General features: G+C 46.3%; 1 protein-coding gene across 4 annotated transcripts in view; it reads left to right on the top strand.

Annotated features, from left to right (window-relative positions):
• Gpr55 (G protein-coupled receptor 55) overlaps positions 1-17056 on the top strand; it is a 50897-nt gene extending 33841 nt beyond the window's left edge. For 3 of the 4 annotated variants that reach the window (XM_087567362.1, XM_087567361.1, XM_087567363.1), the window contains exon 2: positions 13520-17055. In XM_087567362.1, coding sequence (XP_087423488.1) covers positions 13528-14487 — 960 coding nt within the window. In that variant the 5' untranslated portion in view covers positions 13520-13527 and the 3' untranslated portion in view covers positions 14488-17055. Of the gene's footprint in view, positions 1-13519 lie in introns of all 4 variants that reach the window. The other variant, NM_001427436.1, reaches the window with a different exon arrangement.
• Positions 17057-18638: the final 1582 nt, after the last annotated feature.

Genomic DNA, 18638 nt, shown 5'->3' with positions numbered 1-18638 from the left:
TCTGCAGCCTGTTTCTCTTCTACCTGGTGTCAGGGTAGTCTTGGTTCACCCCCTTTCTTATGTCCCTACAGTGGAAAAGAATACCTAGGAGTTCTCGCTTGCTGCAGCTACATCTGTGTTTGTCTCTGTTCCTTTCCAATATTTCAGTAATGCACTTCCGATTTTTACCCCTGACTCGAGTTATCTAGGAGACTATGCTGGAGAGTCTTTGAAATGAACGAGAATGGGTAGAAAAGTCATTTCCATGTCAGTTAAGGGACTGTGGTTGTGCGGGGTTCAGATCCTCTAATAACTTGTTCGTGGTCCAAGCAGGAGTGTGAACCACTTTGCTCCTCAGTGCATCCTGGACTCAGGTTGGGGACAGATGTTGCATGAGACCCTCTCGTCCACAGAGACTCCCTCGTTTCAGGTTTTGCTCTCTCCCCTGTGCTGCTAGCTCTCCTGAGAACTGGGCCGGCCAGAGCTCTGCCTTCTTTATTTGATTAACGGTATTTTTAGGGTCAGTCCCCACGGTCATTAGCTACAACTACTTTTTCCGTTTCTCTTACTTTGCTTTGCATTTTCTGGCACATTCCCAGCATGTATTTCTTCACCGTGTTCATTGGAACATAAATTCAGTGTTTCAAATTTCACTATTTGTCATGGCTGTTATCCTCACAGGGTCTCTGCTGCTGTAGCAATTCTTTTGACTAGAAAAAATACTTTCCCATTTCTTTCTCGCTTAGCATATCACAAGCCTGATGAATTAGGCTGAGGCCGTCATCTCAGCATCCCCCCCCCACTTCTTCGTTTTCTCCGTTTCTTACCCATAAAATATATTTGGATTTTTAAGTGAGGGCTTTTCTTCATAGAAAACATTAATATTAAACTTCTTTGTTGTGTTTGCATTAACTTCAGAAGAGTCACCCCCTTTTATATTGAGACTGTTTTTTTTTTCCAATTTCAGTTTCGATCATAAAATTTCTCTTCTTTTTGTCTTTTCAAACTAGATAAAATCATTTAACCTAAATACCAAATCAAAACAACAACAAAGCTAAAACCCTGACGTCTGTACTTTTGTTTTTTAATAGCTAATCAGACTTTGAGTGAATTATGCATTACATACATTATTTCCACCAACTTTATTTATTCATTTTGAGACAGAATCTCATGTAGCCCAGGTTGGCCCCCATTGAGATCCTCCCGATTCAGCTTCAGAAGTGTTGGGATTATAGATATGAATCTGTCCACCTGGCTATTAAAAAAGGAGAAGAAGAAGAAGAAGAAGAAGAAGAAGAAGAAGAAGAAGAAGAAGAAGAAGAAGAAGAAGAAGAAGAAGAAGAAGAAGAAAGTTTAAAATACTGGATACATTTGGAACTTTGTGAGTTTGAGGCCAGCCTAGTCTACATAGTGAGCTCCAGGCCAGCCAGAGTCACATAGTGAGACTCCTGTCTCCCAAAAAAGCAAACAAGCAAGCAAACAGACAAAGAAATGGTTCTGTCCAACCTGGGAAGATGACACCCTCAGCTGATCGCGGGGCAGCTCAATGCATCTCTTTCCTCCTGTGTGGCCCTCACTCCTTTACCACGCCTCGAGTTCATCCAGCCCACACTTGGTTTCAAAAGCTATTTTTATCCTTTTCCTTCCGCTCCTGGCACTTGACATAGTTTTTTAAAGTATCTCTCAGGGCTTCCATGTTTTCCTGTATTATTGTGGTAAGAACATACGTAAAAATTAATAAAATGACAGTAATTTAAAAACCACCTACCACCCAACGGCTAGAGTCCAGCATATGGAATTTTTTTCTAGGTTTTTTTTTTTCCCCTCTCTGTGTGGGTTTTTAAAAATCACACTTGCAATCATTCTGAATGTATAATTTCATAGTTTGTGGGTTTTTATGTAACAGTCAGCATAAACATAGCACCAAAAATTTTTCCATTGAGCGAATTTACTGTAGTGAATTTAACCCTTGCTTAGCATTTCAATGTGTACATTTTTTATTATTAGGGGGGGAAAATGGCCAAAAGAACATATTTCTCTACATAGTTTTCTTCTTCTACACAGTTTGCTTAAAGCCTACAAATTACTAAGTAGAAAGCTAGTATGAGTTTTGTGGTTTATGAATAACTAAATATTCTAACTTGTGTGCTACGTACCAGCTCGCAGACTCATTCGAGTACTGCCGAGTCCTTGCTGGCTTCTCAGACTGATAAACGTTTTATCTCTCGGTAAATCCTTCTCTGTGTTCTTTGTCTCTGGAACACCTTATCTAAAATATTTGTTGTATTTTGTTCTATCCAGCATATTATTTTATCTTAATTTATAAAAGAAAGTTTCTATTCTACAAAGCTGGGCTGTTTTCTTTTTCTTTAAAAATTTTTAAAATGTATTTGCCGCCTGTGCATGAGTGCTTGTCTCCGTGTGCGTTTGTACGGCGCGTGCCAGGTGTTCATGGCATTCAGAAGAGGGCCTCAGATGCTCTGGGACTGGAGTTACGGATAAGTAGGGTCTGCTATGTGGGTACTGGGAATCAAACCTGGGTCTTTTGGAAAAGCAACAAGTGTCCTTAACCGTTGTGGCAACTCTCTAGACCCTTGTTTCTTTGTTTCTCTCTCTCTCTCTCTCTCTCTCTCTCTCTCTCTCTCTCTCTCTCTCTCTCTCAAGTTTTGAGGATTGTACCTTGGCCTTGTCTTTTCCTTTTCAATTACTCTAATAAACGGGTTGTCACATGTTAAATTTTCATCTAGCTTTTCTCTCTGGTTTGATTTTTGTCAAGTGCAATTTCTTAATGAGTCTGAGTATCTTTAGCTTCCTGTCATCAGATAAAGACCCAAGTCAGTTCTTACGAATGTTATCTAATCATCTCCACTCACTGACTGTGCCTTTATTATTGATTTTGTGTTGGGGGGGGGATGGGGTGGGAGTGGTACCTAATTTTATCTTATTTCTGCCAGACGTCTTGGTACATTATCTGGGATATCTGAATGCTGGCGTCTGATTTCAATAAGAATGCTTTTATTATTTTACCATGAAACACTAAGTTGCTAGGGGAGTCAGCGAGTTCTTTCTTATCATTCTAAGAAGTGCTTTCTATCCCTTCATTTAAATAATTGTCATGAAAAACTGCCTATCTAAGCATGGCTCTCATTCCCTTAAAATGATATGATCCTCAGTCTTTGTAGATGTCTGCTTTGAAACTACTTTATAATTCTGCCACAGATCTGACTTAGCCGCAGCGTTTATAATCACAGTGTCCTGAAGTCTATCGGGGTAGCCTCTCCATTAGGATGGTCACATGTAAAATCCGAGCACTGGTCTTTCTCTTTTGTGCTATACATATCAAGCCTGGTACTTGTGCAAGCTTCTCCGGCAGACACTCAGTAAAGATTCTCTTGTGCTCTGACATAGTTCTCACAGCGTCTGGGAATCACCAGTTGCTTAATACATTGAAAAAGGCGCCTGCTTGATTCATAAGCAATCTCTGATAGTGCACCATTTCTGTCATGATTACTACTAGTCTAATGGATGTTTCTCCATTTTGTTCAGATTGGGTAATTGGTGTCTCGTGTTGTGAGTCTTCAGTCGTGTGAAGGTTTTGTGTGGTTGCACACTTTGGGCAGCGTCTCTGGCTACAGTTATCTCCTTCCTCTCCAGGTTTAATGTCTCCCACTTCTGGACGAACATTTCAGTTTGCTTTCTTGATCACAGCCAAGGATTGCTTTAGAATATGGCGAACCTGGTCTTAGTGCAGTGTCTGCCCCTGCCCCACACCCAGTCACTTCCGGATTCTGGTTTTTCTGTTTTTAATCTTTATTTTTCTCCTAATTTCCCTGCGACTCTTCCACACTCGAATTCTAAATGTTTAAGTGGATTGCCTAATACATTTATTTAGTTTTCTTTTCCCTTTTTTCTCTTAAAAAAAAAACATAAATTACAGTGGCCAGGGTATATATCTGTGTCCAAATGGTTCGGTTATGTCCTGTGAATTGACTTTTTTTAAACAACAAATCAAAACCTTCTTGCATTCTTGACTACATCTCAAGCATTTTGTTTTCTGGTTTTCACTTTAGTTTTAAAAAGCCGATTATTTTTCTTCTATACTTTTGTATGTGGTCAGAGACTAGAGACAACACAATTTCCGCCTTGGGTTTCTTTGTTTGTCTTGTTTTCTTTTGTTTTTTGGTTTTGTTTTTTGTTTGTTTGTTTGTTTTGTTTTTGAGACGTTGTCTCACTATGTATGGCCGACCTGAAACTCTATGTTGACCAGCTGGCTTCAACCTTAGAGATCCTCCTCCTGCCTCCTCAATGCCAGTATTAAAGGCACTCACCACCATACCTGGCCTACCGTGTATTTTTAATGGGTGTTTTATTCTTTCTAGATAGATAATTCATTTTGGCAAATGTTTCTTTCATGCATAGGGCTAAAAATAGGTTGCTTATTTGCTTAAAACCAGACTCAAGAACCATTGAGTAATATCAATTATAGTTTGTTTAATTCTGTTCTAGTGCATATTTTTTTTTTTCTGCTTGACCTGTTTGAACCTGTTAAAGTCGCTGACACCATTTGCCTTGGTTAGCAGGTCTCTCAATTCTGTCTTTATTACTTCTGTACTGGGCTGTCCGTGAAGGAGACTGTGGTGCTGGCCTTCACGGTTTTATCGTCCTTTTCTTCTTTATTTTTTGTGTTGCCGGAGCACCTAGGACCTGTGTGCACCAGACCAGTGCTTTACCCCTGAGCTATGCTCCCAGTCTCTATTTTCCCTTTATTAGTAGAAAATAACCCCTCCCGTTTCTGTTTATATACATTTTTATAAGCATGCATTTGTCGTGCAGGGTAGTAGGCTTCATTGTTGACAGAAGCACGCACAAGTAGAGTATCCTGTAGTTCCATCATACCCTCCAGCAACTCCCCGGCCTCACCCGCTGCTCCCTGGGAAGACAGCCTTCCCAGTGCTGGGTGACTTTATTCTTGAGGCTCTGTGCCGGTTCTGCCGTTGGCTATCAGAGCTTGCTTCTGTTTCTGTTTTCTCTGTTGTCATGAGATTGTCACACTAAAGACTGTCACTTGTGCATCCTTGATAAGAGCCGAGTCCGATAATATTCCTGGGTTTTGTCATTGTTTGTTTGTTTTATAGTGAAGCCCTCACTGTGAAGCCCTGGCTTGCTTAGAACTATGTAGACCAGGCTGACCTTGAACCAATGCCTGCCTCTGCCTCCCCAGTGCTAGGGTGAGAAGGGTGCTTCACTACACCCGACTCGGATAATAACTTCTAACTGAACTGAGAATTTTGGGATGTTTCATATTTACTGTCATCCAATGCTTAGTTTCTTTTCCTGTTACAGTGACTCTGTGCTGCACAGTCTGATGATTTTGTTCCTTTATCGTCTTCGGTGATTTTGAAGATGTTCTGTTCTAGCCACGCGTTTATCAAATGCCAATCGTACGTGATAGCGGGTTTCACTATGATGACATTCTCGTATATTTGTGTATTTTGACCATATTCTTCCCCCTTACCCCACATAACCTGCTTGTCCCTTTCCTCTTCTCAACTAGTCTAGTCCCCCTTATGTCTCACAGATACCCATTTTTAATAGTCGCCAGTTACTTTAAGGCTCTTTAAAAACAAACAAACCAACCTGCATTTGGCCTATTAAGATGGCTCAGCAAGCGAAGGTCCTTGCAGGCAGGGCCTCCAGCCTGCAGTCTCAGGGACCCACATGGCAGAAGAGAAGCCAGTTGCCCTCACCCTCCATAGACTTGCTGTGACACATGTACACAGGCGTGCGCGCGCGCACACACACACACACACACAGAGACACACACACACACAGACACACGCACACGCACAGAGACACACGCACACACGCACACACGCACACACACACACACGAACACACACAAGAGAGGAAATGCTTTCAGCTCTGCTGTGACCAAAGCATCACACCACACACTAGAAATATGCGCAATTATTTCATGTTAATCACAAATGTAATTTAATTTATAAAGGTAGAGGTTAGATAGATTAAAGAAGAGATACTGTCTGTCACTCATTGTCCTCAGCTCTTACAACCTAAACATGTTCTTCCTTCCTTGTTAATTTGCATACATTATACATCAGCCCTTATCTTGGGCCTGTGTTCCAAGACCCCCAGCACAGATGCCTGAAACTATAACTGTGACTGGAACTGAACCTTACAAACACAACTTTTCTATTCTTGCTACCTCTCCCTCTCCCCCTCCCCTCCCCCTTCCCTCCTCCCCTCCCCCTTCCCTCCTCCCCTCCTCTTCCCCCTTTCCCTCCCCCTTTCCCCTCCCCTTTTCCCTCCCCCTTTCCCTCTCCCTTCCCCTTCCCCTCCCCTTTTCCCTCCCCCTTTCCCTCTCCCTTCCCCCTTCCCCTCTCCCTTTCCCCTGCCCCCTTTCCCTCTCCCTTCCCCCTTCCCCTCTCCCTTTCTCCCTCCCCCTTTCCCTCTCCCCGTCTCATTCTCTCTCTCCCTCTCCCCCTACCCATCCCCCTCTTCCCCTCTCCCTCTCTCTTTCCCCCTCTCCCTTCCCCCTCTCTCGCTCTCTCTCCCACCCCAGTGCTGGGAATATCACCCAGAGCTCCTTGCATGCTGGTGCTCTGTCACTGAGCAGCACCTCAGCCTTTTGTAAGATCATCTCTTACTGCCATGATTTTTTGTCACTACCATGTTCATCCCAAAGCCCCTTCTACAGTTTCTGCTGTAGGAGTCCCACCTGATAGTCACTCTGAATTCTTTTGTTAACGCTCAGAATCGTGAAACTTGGAAGTGGTATTTGGAAGAGGGGGCACACTTGACAGAGGCCTTCTGTGCTCCTCACTCCCCAGCGACAATCTGGCTGATTCAGAAGAATCAGGTGATTCTTCTATCCAAATGTTCTTCCTCATCTCTCTGCTGGTGTTAAGTATTTCCAAAGAGGTGTGCAAGGAACACGGTTGGTTTATTACTGCACGTCTGCTATCCACAATATAAATAGATCGATGTATAAATAATTAACAAGATAAAATAAAGTATCAGCAGAACACCTGGGCATGGCTCTCTGTCCAGAGGTTTTGCATAGATACTGGCTTCTAGCTTCTCAGTGGTTTTTGTTTTCTAAGTCAGTGTCACTTCTTAGGGCTCACACCATTGCAGGAAGTAAATGACCCCAGCCACCTCCAGCTCCTCAGCTCTTTTTTTTGGCCCCTGACTTTTCCCTTTTTAATTCTTCCTTCTTCCTGGTAGGAAGCTGAACTTACTCCCTCACATCCACCCCCATTCAAATTCTTCTAGAATTAAGGGAGCCCAGCAATCCCAGCTTAAAGACAGGTAGCCTGCCCCTGGGTGCTGCTGCCAGGAGGGAAACTGGGACAGTCTCACTGCTATCCTTGGGATGCCAGCCAGTGTCTCATGTCTAGGCAGCGTCAGGACCACTCTGCTGATGCTGCTGTCTGCTCTGATCACCCTTCCAGAACACCTGCTTCCCGAGCCCTAGCAACAAGGTACACAGCCTAGCAACCCCCTGAGATGTCCTCCCTCAACCCACTGTGATGTCCTCCCAGGCCTACTTTCAGCCATCAGAGATGATAGCACTAGGCTATTCCAGTTCTTTTTATTAGAACTTATCTTGGTTAGGGTTTCTGTTACTGTGAAGAGACACTGTGATCATGGCAATGTTTATAAAGAAAAATATTTAATCTGGGCTTGCTTAGTTTAAAAGTTTAGTCCACTATCATCACACTGGTAAGCATGGTGGTGTGCAGGCAGATATAGTGCTGGAGATGTAGCTGAGAGTTCTATATTCGGACTGGTGGGCAGCAGGAAGAGAGAGTGACACTGGGCCTGGCTTAGGCTTCTGAAACCACAAAGCACATGCTTAGTGACACACTTCCTCCAACAAGGCCACACTTCCCAATAGTCCCACTCCCTTTGAGCCTATGGGGGCCATTTTCATTCAAACCACTACAGAATTCCTCCTACAGACAGCTAGGCTTAGGGACGCCTCACGACCATAGCCATGATATTCTCAAAGCTGACTGTGGATGAAAAGCTCTTCTTACCTACTTCCTTGAGGATTTGAATGTTTACCCTCTTCTTGCTTTGTTCCTCAATCAGTTTCTTGGATGTCTAGCTATGTCTTAGCAACTGCTTTTAGCTTGAAGGGACTCAGTTCCCCACAGTGTTATCCGTAGATTGTCGCAGGCCTGTCCTGGCTGGAACAGAAGGTGCCATATTTCCCACCTTAGGTCGAGTATGGACTGGTCTTTATTATAAGCAGTTTTGTCTTTTCTAAGGACGTCTGTTTCTTCCCTCTCCCAGAGTACAACTCTGCCTTCTTATCTCATTCCTGTGATGACCCAGATTTTTAAAAATAGATCTATTTGTTTTTATTTTATGTGTATGAGAGTTTGCTGCTTGTGTAAGTGTACAGCAGGCCAGAGAGGGTGTGGGATGCCCGGGGAAGTGAATCCCCATTGTGAATCTCCATTCGAGTGTTGAAATGTGGACTCCAGTCCTCTGGAAGAGTAGCAAGTGCTCATAACCACTGGGCCATCACTTCAGCTTCCTTTTGAAGACTCTTTAAAAGATGATTCTCCTCGCCCTCAGGAGGAATTGAGAATATTAATATTTCAGACCCTCTAATAACTCTGCCATTAGCTGGAAGAAACGTTGGCAATTTCTGACTGCTTTATGCCTGTCTGTAGAGTGAATGTTCTGTCTTCAAAGATCATCTTCTGAGAAGGCTCTATTTGATGTCTTTCAGGAATTTAAATGGGAACTTTAAGGTAGTTCTGCTGAGGATGCCAACAGCTGGATCCTGGATTCTATTTCTCCCTCTCCCTCTCCCTCTCCCTCTCCCTCTCCCTCTCCCTCTCCCTCTCCCTCTCCCTCTCCCTCTCCCTCTCCCTCTCCCTCTTCCCCCTCCCCCCTCCCCCTCTCCCTCTCCCTCTGTCTCTGTAGACTTATCCCAGCTGCTTAGATCATCAGTTTTGACCAGACCAGTTTTCTCTTGCTGTTCCTCTCTTCCTTTCCTCCCTCCCTCCCTTCTGCCTTTGTTAGGGTTTCATTGCTGTGAAGAGGCATCGCAACTCTTATGAAGGAAAACATTTCATTGAGGCTGGCTTACAGTTCAGAGGTTTGGTCCATAATCATCATGGTGGGAAGCATGGCAGCGTCCAGGCCGACGTGGTGTTAGAGAAGGAACTGAGAGTTCTACATCTGGATCCACAGACAGCAGGGAGAGTGAGCCTCTAGGCCCGGCTTGAGCTTCCAAAACCTCAAAGCCCAACCCCCAATGACACACTTCCTCCAACAAGGTCACACCTACTTCAAAAAGCCCACACCTCCTAATAGTGCCACTTCCTGTGGGCCTGTGGGGGCCATTTTATTCAAACAACCATACCTTCCAACCTTCTTTTCCTTTTGCTGGTGGTCTCATTGTGCTATACAATCCAGTCTTGAACTCCTGAGCTCAAGTGGTCCTCCTGCCTCTGCTCCCAAGTGTTAAGATAAGTGTGTCCTACGATATCTAGCTTGTGCAGGCATGTGTGTGTATTTGTGTGTGCCCACGCTTGCTTACATACTTATACACATATGTGTAGGCCTTAGGTCAGTGTTAGGTGTCTTTTCTCAAACTTTCTCTACCTTTATGTTTTGAGACAAGGTAACTCTCACTGAAACAGAAGCTCATGGATACAGACTGGCTAGCCCATGAGTTTCAGGGATCCAGATGGGCTTATAGGCATAGACCACTATTTGGGACTTTTTTTTTTTTTGGTGGGTTCTGAGGATCTGAACTCTGGCCCTTGCTTGTGTGGCAGTCAAACACAATAGCCAAACATGTTTACTGTGTGCCTTCTGAGTCACAGAAGCTATTTCTGAGATTGTCCTGGAGCATTCCACATATTTGCATCAGGAGGAAGCAGCCTGTCATTTTGTATTTCTTTTAAGTCTCTTGCAGCACGACTCTCCCACTATCCTACCCTTAGCAGAGTTACATCAGAGACCTGAGTTTGAGATCCTTGCCAGAGATTCCTCAGTACAACCGAAGAGGCACTTATCACACCACAGGGGTCTTGTCTTAGTTGAGGTTAGTGTTGCCATGATGAAACATCATAACCAAAAGCAACTTGGGGAAGAAAGGGCTTATTTCACTCACACTTCCATATAACATGTTGTTCGTCCTCAGAAGTTCAGAAACTCAAGCAGGGCAGGAACCTGAATGGAGGTAGGAGTTGATGCCTATATTAAAGTATAAGGTCCTGGAAGCCGGAAATGATACAGAAGCTATGGAGGGGTGCTGCTTATTTGCTTGCTCCCATGGCTTGCTCAGCCTGCTTTCTTATAGAACCGAGGACAATCAGCCCAGGGTGGCCCCACCCACAGTGGGCTGAGTCTTTTTCCCATCAATCACTAATTAAGAAAATGCCCTACAGCTGGATCTTATGGAGGTATAAGAGAGGGTCCCTCCTCTTCGATGAATTTAGCTTGTGTTAAGTTGACATAAAAACTAGCAAGCACAGGTCTAAAGTATGTGTCACAGGGGAGGTGCTTTCCTGTGTCTCTGTGACATGAGCGTAAGAAAAGCTCACACATAGGAAATCACAGACACATAGGAAGCCATCTGGATCAAGTGGTGTATCTTAAAGTTTTAACAGATAACACTTAATAAAGGTCTGTCTATAAATATGTCTACATGTCTATTGTATAGATTGGGGTTGTTTTTTTTTTTTCTTTTAAAGAGGAGTTACAAAGAGTTTGGGAATGGTATTCCATTTAGGATCTTTAACATACCTAAAAGTGGGGCAAGAGTCAATGGGTACATTGGGTACAAACATGAGGATATGCCTTCAGATCCCGGCACATAAAATCTAGGCACAGTGGAACAGGCCTGTAGCCCCACTGGGCAGTGAGCTCCACGTTTAGTGAGAGACTCTGTCTTAAAAAAAAAAGTTGGAGCATGACAGAGAAGGACCCTGATACTGACTGACCTCTGCTTCCACACATGCACACACCTCCCCACCCAAAAATATCCAAATCTTTTTTTTTTTCAGAGCTGGGGACCAAACCCAGGGCTTTGCGCTTGCTAGGCAAGCGCTCTACCACTGAGGTAAATCCCCAGCCCCAAATCTTTTCTTCTCACATGCTCCCTAGGAAGCTGTAAGCCATGAGAAACAACCAAGGAGTGGGAATTCTCTTGGCAGGGGCAATGCAGCAAAGAAGTCACAGGGATGTGGGATGTGGAATTCCTTGTTACCCAGGAAGACACTTGGAAGCCTAAATGTTTGTTACTAAGCTTCTGGTCAACTGAGTGATGTTCCATCCACACAATGGATTCAGGGAGGCTTATTAGAATTGAGTCATGCATACTCATGGGGAACAATTGCTAGGGAACCCTGTTCACTGAAAAAGCAAGGGACAGGACTGTAGGTATGGTTATGCTTTTAACTTCGAGGATACCACGCTTATGTCTATGTTTATAAAAATGTTATTATAACTAGAAACTCCTGGAGAAAGTCCTGCATGGTTAGCTCTGGAAAGTACAACGGAGGCCCTGGGGTACCGTGGCGGTACCATGTGGGTTTGTATTCTTCAGATAGTTTATTGAATGTCCAAATTGCCTTTTCAGCTTTAAAAAAATCTCCAGTATAATAGCATAAGCTAAAAGCAACACCCCGACGTCTGGCACAGGGTTCTTCTGGTGACAGGCTATGTTGACACCCCTTCTCTGCATCTTATGGTAGCCAGGACCTTGGGGAGGGTAAAGGAAGGACAGAAAGAGAGATGGAGTAGGTTTTGGCTGTACCTGTTCCCCAGGTGCCTGGTGTTGAGGTGGTTAGAGAAGAGGCCATGTGGAAACCATTTCCTCAATTCAGGGGCCCTGTGGGCTGGTTGACACCCAGTGTCTAGGGCCTGGTGCATCAGCAGTTTGTCCTTGCTTGAGTGAAGTAGAAAAAAGGATGAGAGAGACAGAGACAGAGACGGGCAGACACACATGGAGAGAAAGACAGAGAGAGGAGGGAAAGGTGAGCAAGTGGTGGATGAGCGAGAGAAAGGCAGGTCTTAGGTCCTAATTGCATCATTTTTCTAGAAGTCTAGCCCCGAAGGCATGGGCTGTTTATCCAAGCACCCCTTCCTTTATACTGAGCCCCACAATGACACTCTTACCTCCCTAAAGTGGCAGACTCATAAGCCAGCCTGGCCCTGCCTCAGGAAGGCACACCTCCAGCCCTGGCCCTCCTGTCCTTCCTTCAGTTTGAAAGAAAGGCCTTTCCTTGTCCTAGGCAAACCTCAGTCTCCCACTTCATTCCCTCTGGGAATGCCCCTTCTTCCACAAAGACTCATTTCCGGCCTGGATTCCTCTTCAAGGGCAGCAAAGGCTGTAGCTGCTCCCATCTTGTCACCTCGAGTCACCCAGAAAGAGCCCAGGCGTGGATCCAATGACTCAATTGTCACACGCCTTCCCTTGAACCAGTGGACAACTCAGTTCCTGTGTCCAGGGGGGAACGTGATGTGCCGGTCAGGATCATCCCTGCAGTCAAGGGTGGACTCCCCCTCCTCCCCCTCTCTCTCCCTCTCTCCCTCTCCCTCTTCCTGTTTAAACATTAAAAAAAAAAAAAGTGGGTGAAGGAGCACAGAGGGTCCATGCTTAAAGAAGAGCTGGAGCCTGTAAACAGTGCCTGAAACCCAGATCCTACTGCGCCCCAATATTTTCCCTTCCCTTCCTTTCCCTCCTCTTCTCTCCTACCCGTTCCCCCTCCCTGTCCCTCTCTCCCCCTGTTTGTGTTGCTGGAGCCCCAACCAGAGGTACTGTGTGTGTGGTGCTCCATTCCTGCACTGTATCCCAGGCCTCTTTCTATTTTTTCCTAACGTTTGAGTCAGGGTCTCTCTGGGTTTTCACAGCTGGTCTTCAGCTTGTGCTCCTCTGGCCTCTGGATCCAGTTTCTGGATGATAGGTTCACAGCACAGATGCACACCACCGGGCCTGTCAGTTTTCAGTGACGTCTTTGCTTAAATCAACGTGACTCAGCTTGTGTTGGTATTCTTTTCAATGAGAGCTCTGATTTTTAAAAAGGGAGAGAGGCTCAGGCAAAGAAGGGTCCAATTTTTGTAGGGGTGTACGTGCGAGCGTGCATGTGTGTGTGCAATATGCTGGTCAAAGGTTGAAGGCAGGTTTCTCCCTCAATCACCTTCACTTCATACACCGAGGCAGGATCTCTCTTCTTGAACTCACCAATTTGGCTACTCTAGTTAACCAACTTGTTTGGGGATCTTGGTCTCCCCGTCCTCCCATGCAGCAGAATTATGAGTGGCCCACCATGCCCATCCACATCCATGTGGGTTCCAGAGGTGTAAGCTCCAGTCCTCGTACTTGCATGGCTTCATCCCCAAGCCACCTCCCCAGCCCCTCGTTCTGTGTTTATTACTTGCCATACATAAAGCAGGGGTCATCAAAGTTCCCGCCATCCTCTGCCAAGTAGTTCTGTTGTTCACCAGCTCATGGGAGTGAGAAGACTCTCATCTACTGTTGGTGTTGCAGGCCAGAACATGAGTCAGCTAGACAGTAACAACTGCTCGTTCGTTTTCGTGGACAACCTGACCAAAACCTTGCAGCTGGCAGTCCACATTCCCACCTTCCTCCTCGGCCTGGTCCTCAACCTCCTGGCCATCCGGGGCTTCGGTGCCTTCCTGAAGAGGAGACAGCTGGAATACATGGCCACTTCTATCTACATGATCAACCTGGCTGTCTTCGACTTACTGCTTGTGCTCTCCCTCCCATTCAAGATGATCCTGCCACAAGTGAAGTCCTCCCCCTCACTGGTCTTCTGCACATTTGTGGAGTGCCTCTACTTCATCAGCATGTACGGGAGTGTCTTCACCATCTGCTTCATCAGCCTGGACAGGCTCCTCGCCATCCAGTACCCTCTTCTGGTCAATCACTTCCGGTCCCCCAGGAAAACCTTTGGGATCTGCTGCATCATCTGGATGCTGGTATGGGTTGGAAGCATCCCCATCTACACTTTCCACAGGGGAGTGGAGGGATACAAGTGCTTCCACAACATGTCTGACAGCACGTGGAGTGCGAGAGTCTTCTTCCCCCTGGAGATCTTTGGCTTCCTCCTTCCTATGGGCATCATGGGCTTTTGTTCCTATAGGAGCATTCACATTCTACTGAGCATTCAGGGGGACGACCAGTGGGTCCGAAAGAGAGCCTGCATCATCTGGACCATTGCTACCAATCTTGTCGTCTTCGTGGTCTCCTTTCTCCCAGTGCACCTGGGTTTGTTCCTGCAGTTCCTGGTAAGGAACGGCTTTATCTTGAATTGCAGAGTGAAGCAGGGCATCAGCTTGTTCCTGCAGTTGTCTCTGTGTTTCTCTAACATCAACTGCTGCCTCGATGTTTTCTGCTATTACTTTGCCATCAAAGAATTCCGCATGGGCATCAAGGTCCACCGGCCTTCCCAAGTCCAGCTGGTCCATCAGGATTCCATGGTCTCCAGGGCTTAAAGGAAGGTACCCCTCTCAAGGGAAGGAAACTGCAGTCCCAAATTCTCATAAGGACCATCCTAGGCTTGCCTTTGGACACTCGCTGGGTGCCATCTTTGTTCTTTTTACTCCCATGACCTTTTCACATCACCTGGATGGGTGACCTATGTCACACTTGTTTTGGGTTTCCTAAAGAACCAGGTGAAGTCTTCATTTCTAAGTCTAAAATGTATGAAGCAAAAGAACCAAAAAAACAAAATGTAGCTCGAAAAGTCTGTTTCTCAGCCTCCCTGTCTTTCCATTCTGTTGGAGAGCCTAGAAAGGAAGAGAAAGGGCAGGGTGATTCAGGGGTAGGGAAGAAATATGCCTTCAAGATGGAGCAAGCTTGTACATTTTTCCAGTCTCTTCTGAAGCTCTCTTGGCAAGGACCTCACAGAAATGAGGACAAAAAGGGCTTTTTTAAGGGCTGAGAAGGATTAAGTGGAGGGAGGGGGCTGTGTGAAGCAGGTCATGGGGAAACAGGAGACACCACAATGGAGCCAATGGGGACAGAGTAGAAAGGGACAGAGTGGCAAGGGACTAGAGAATACCCCAGGAAGGAAAGCGACTCGCTAGAATTGGAACTGGATGCCCCTCTCCTATTGCTGTCTGCTAGCAATGCTGTCCCAAGACTAAGACTCGGCCTAAGAAGAGAGCTCTTTTGAAGGGGACCAGCCTTCTAACTTAGAAGTTCATTAGACCTATATGAAGAGGATGGAAAGAGTTAGTCTCAATGTAGTTCAGCCATAGCAGAATGAGGAAGTGGTTCTTATTGGGCCTAGATAGGCAGTTGGCACTGGTGACACTATCTAGGAAGCTAGCCAGGGATTGGGGTTAGGAGGAGGATTATCTTTACCAAGCAGCACGAAGGCCTAGATTTGAGGAAGGTGGTGAGGGGCTCATCAGTTCCTGGAGGGAAATGATAGACAGCTGAATCCACCCTGGAACCTTCATTGGCTCCTCTCGCTCTGGAGAAGGAGCTCCCCGTGACAGCTGAAAGCCTCGCTTGTGATGACTCAGCCATTGCTGAGGGTGAAATGATTAGAAGGATAAATTGTGGGGTGTTTTTGCAAGACGGAAGGAGTGGGACGAGAAGAAACCCACGAGGCTTCTTCACACGCTTTGGGAAGGAGAGCTAAGTAGGTAGATCCTCCAGGGTAAGAGGCTAGGGATGGGGTGATCACGTGGGCAGGGGAATGAGAAGACGGAGCTGTAGCTAGAATCTGGGAGCTGCCCACAGGGCAGAAGATGGAGGTGAAGCAAGATGTAAGGAAAAGGAGGAGTGGGAAGGGAAGGAAGAGGAGGGAGGGAGGGAAAGACAGGGAGAAAAAGAGGAGGGGATAAAGGAGGAGGAGCAGGAGGAAGGTAGATGGGCAGGAAGGGTTGAGGAATGGAGGAGATAGGAAAAGTGAGGAGGGAGGGCAGAGGGAGGGCAGCTTCCTCCCGAGAGTCTACTGCTTCCACTCCACTGGAAGCCATCGAAGGGTAGGTACTTACAGGCCATGGAGGTGGCAGTGTTCACTGTGGATCCACCTGTGGGCCACTGAAGGAGTATTTAAGGAAGAGAGAGTTAAGCACCTTGGTAGCGGCTATAGGGAAGTGAGGGTCTGAAGATCAGAACCCCACTTCAGGACTGGGCCTTCAGGAACCCATTGGTGGTGACTCAGGGCTATGCACACCCCGAAATGAGGCCCCCAGCCTTGAATGCTGTTTTGTCCCATAGCTGACTGGGACAGAGATAACATCCGTGACACCAGGACATACAGGAGAACATTTGGGTCTGATCTAGGTTCATTCGTGAGTGGGTAGGTCTCAGGACCACCTCCTCTGTGTTCTCTCCCTGTAAGGAGCTGTTCGCCCATCCAACATTGTCGAGAAGTCCCCTCCATGTGCAAGTGTTTCTGCCTAGCAAGATTCCCCAGAGCAAAGGCTGTAGTCGTAGGCTGAGTACTCAGAACCCCATTCATTGATGACCAGAGCTAAAATCTGGCATGTGTATAGCAAAACTCTATGGTGGAAATGTATCTAGGTCCCAAGAGTATCATTACCAAAGAGGGTGGGGAAATCTAGAGCCATAAACTGGGGAAAGGTAAGGACAGGGTTCCTGGAGGGATACAGCTGTGTCAGATTGATGACCCTGGACCAGGAGATGTGGGTGGGAGTAGGGTTTAAGAACCCACCCACCAATTCATTCTAAAATAGTAAGTGAAGGAGACATGCTTGGTGTATGTCACCAATCCAATGGGTCCTCAAGTGGCACTTGGCTCAGCAGTACCAGAAATTAGGTGGGTCAGCATTAAGAGTCGAAGTGTAGTAGAATGCAGCCAGTGAGAGTGGGAAACCCAGGACTTAGTTGTGGAAAAGGCCCAGATTCCTGTTACTAAAGCCAGTGGGGCTAGGAGCTATTGTTTAGCCATAAATGTGACCTTATTCGTACTCAGCCTAGGAAAACCTGACACGTTGGCTACATGTACAACTGCAAGATCTAGCAAAATTAATTGGAAAACCAATTCGATTAACATGATTTACCAAATAAATTCATTCAATGTACCTTGTCTCGGGCTTCTGTTTCTGGCTCCAGAGAAGAACGGGTCTCTAATGGCCCCTGCCAAGGGATTCAACAGTGTGGCCCCTGGGCATGGGGGGGGGTCCTACCTCTAACAAACAGGTAGGTCACAGGTGGTCATCATGCACGGCTGGTCTTCCCAATGGGTCAGGATCCAGGCCCTGTGCAGTTTAATGCATAGTCACGTGTGTGCTCAGTTATCTGTGAAGCCACTGGGTCTTAAAGGTCCCACACACTTGTCTCAGTCCCTTTCAGCCTGTTTCTCCATCTTGTTCCATCGTGACACTGGCTCTGTATCCGTGAGAGGTCCAGTCCAAGAGGCCTTTAGACCACACATCTTCCACTAGTGATGCTTTTCTTCACTGTCTAGTGACAGTATAAATCTATTCTTTACAGGGGACTCCCCCGTACCTACCAGAACCCTTGACAAGCATGGCCCTATAGACTTAGGCCTAAGTTACCCCTTTTCCCCTAGGTACACACAAGTTCCAAGCCGTGACTTGGATGTGACATCCTCATCCCTTAATGAGGTTTTTCGGTTAACCCTAGATAACTCATGGCTGGGTCCTATCCCCTTGGCTTCCAGAGGATTTGACTGGAGAGTGCCTATTCATAGAGCTGCATTCGGTCAGCTCTGTCACCTGAGTCCCCTCCCTGTGGACCCTTTGAAGTTGGAGTCATTACAGGAACATGGTGGAGATGCCCCAGGATTCTGAGAACACCCACATAGAAAATTCTGCCCTACAGAAAGTTATTGGGAATAACCAGTAATTTCAAAGATGCTTGAAATGACTGTAGTCCCAGTAGCAGCTGCAGAGACTCAAAAGGATTAGAAAGGGCTGGCTTAAGATGTCAATGAGGAAAACACTAGATGGGTTTTCCAGCCTGGGATGAAGAGTGCCAACTAAGCAGGGGTAGTCACATCCCTACCCAAGGACCCATATGGCGATGCTATCTGCAAGATCCTCCATGATCGTAAGAGGGCCACCTCCATTATAGACAACATCCTTTTGGGGCAACAGAGTGGCTGACTGAGGGTACTTTGAGAATCCCATTCTGAGGACAGGGAACTAAAAGATTCACAGAGGTGGGGGTTGGGGATTTAGCTCAGTGGTAGAGCGCTTGCCTAGGAAGCGCAAGGCCCTGGGTTGGGTCCCCAGCTCCGAAAAAAAGAACCAAAAAAAAAAAAAAGATTCACAGAGGCGTTGATTTTGAGGTGCACACCCCAGAAACTACCACAGTATGCACTACTTGGTAAGACCAGGGCAGAGCTACCACAGGCAGTGAAGGAACAGACAGAAGTAAGCAGAGCAAATGCCTGTCCCCTCTTCCCTTTGTGAACCGAGCTGGGGGGTGGGGTGGGGGGCCTCCATTGTGAGCTACAGCAGAAGTGAGGCCTTCTGTCCTTTGATGTCTGCAGAGGAAAGACTAGAAGGTGTCACTTCAAAGGAATGCTTGTGGGAGCAAGCCCCAGTTCACCTTGAGGCCCCAGACAGTGCTTTTGCTCTGAGGCAGTCACCTGAGAAACTACAACCAAAACTTGTCTGCATGGGGTGTAACACAGTCA

The sequence above is a fragment of the Rattus norvegicus genome, chromosome 9 (assembly GCF_021556685.1).
Source record: "Rattus norvegicus strain SHRSP/BbbUtx chromosome 9, alternate assembly SHRSP_T2T, whole genome shotgun sequence".
In the NCBI taxonomy this organism is placed as follows: Eukaryota; Metazoa; Chordata; class Mammalia; order Rodentia; family Muridae; genus Rattus; species Rattus norvegicus.
Note: the sequence above shows the minus strand (reverse complement) of the source record. Positions and strands in the feature narration are given on the sequence as shown.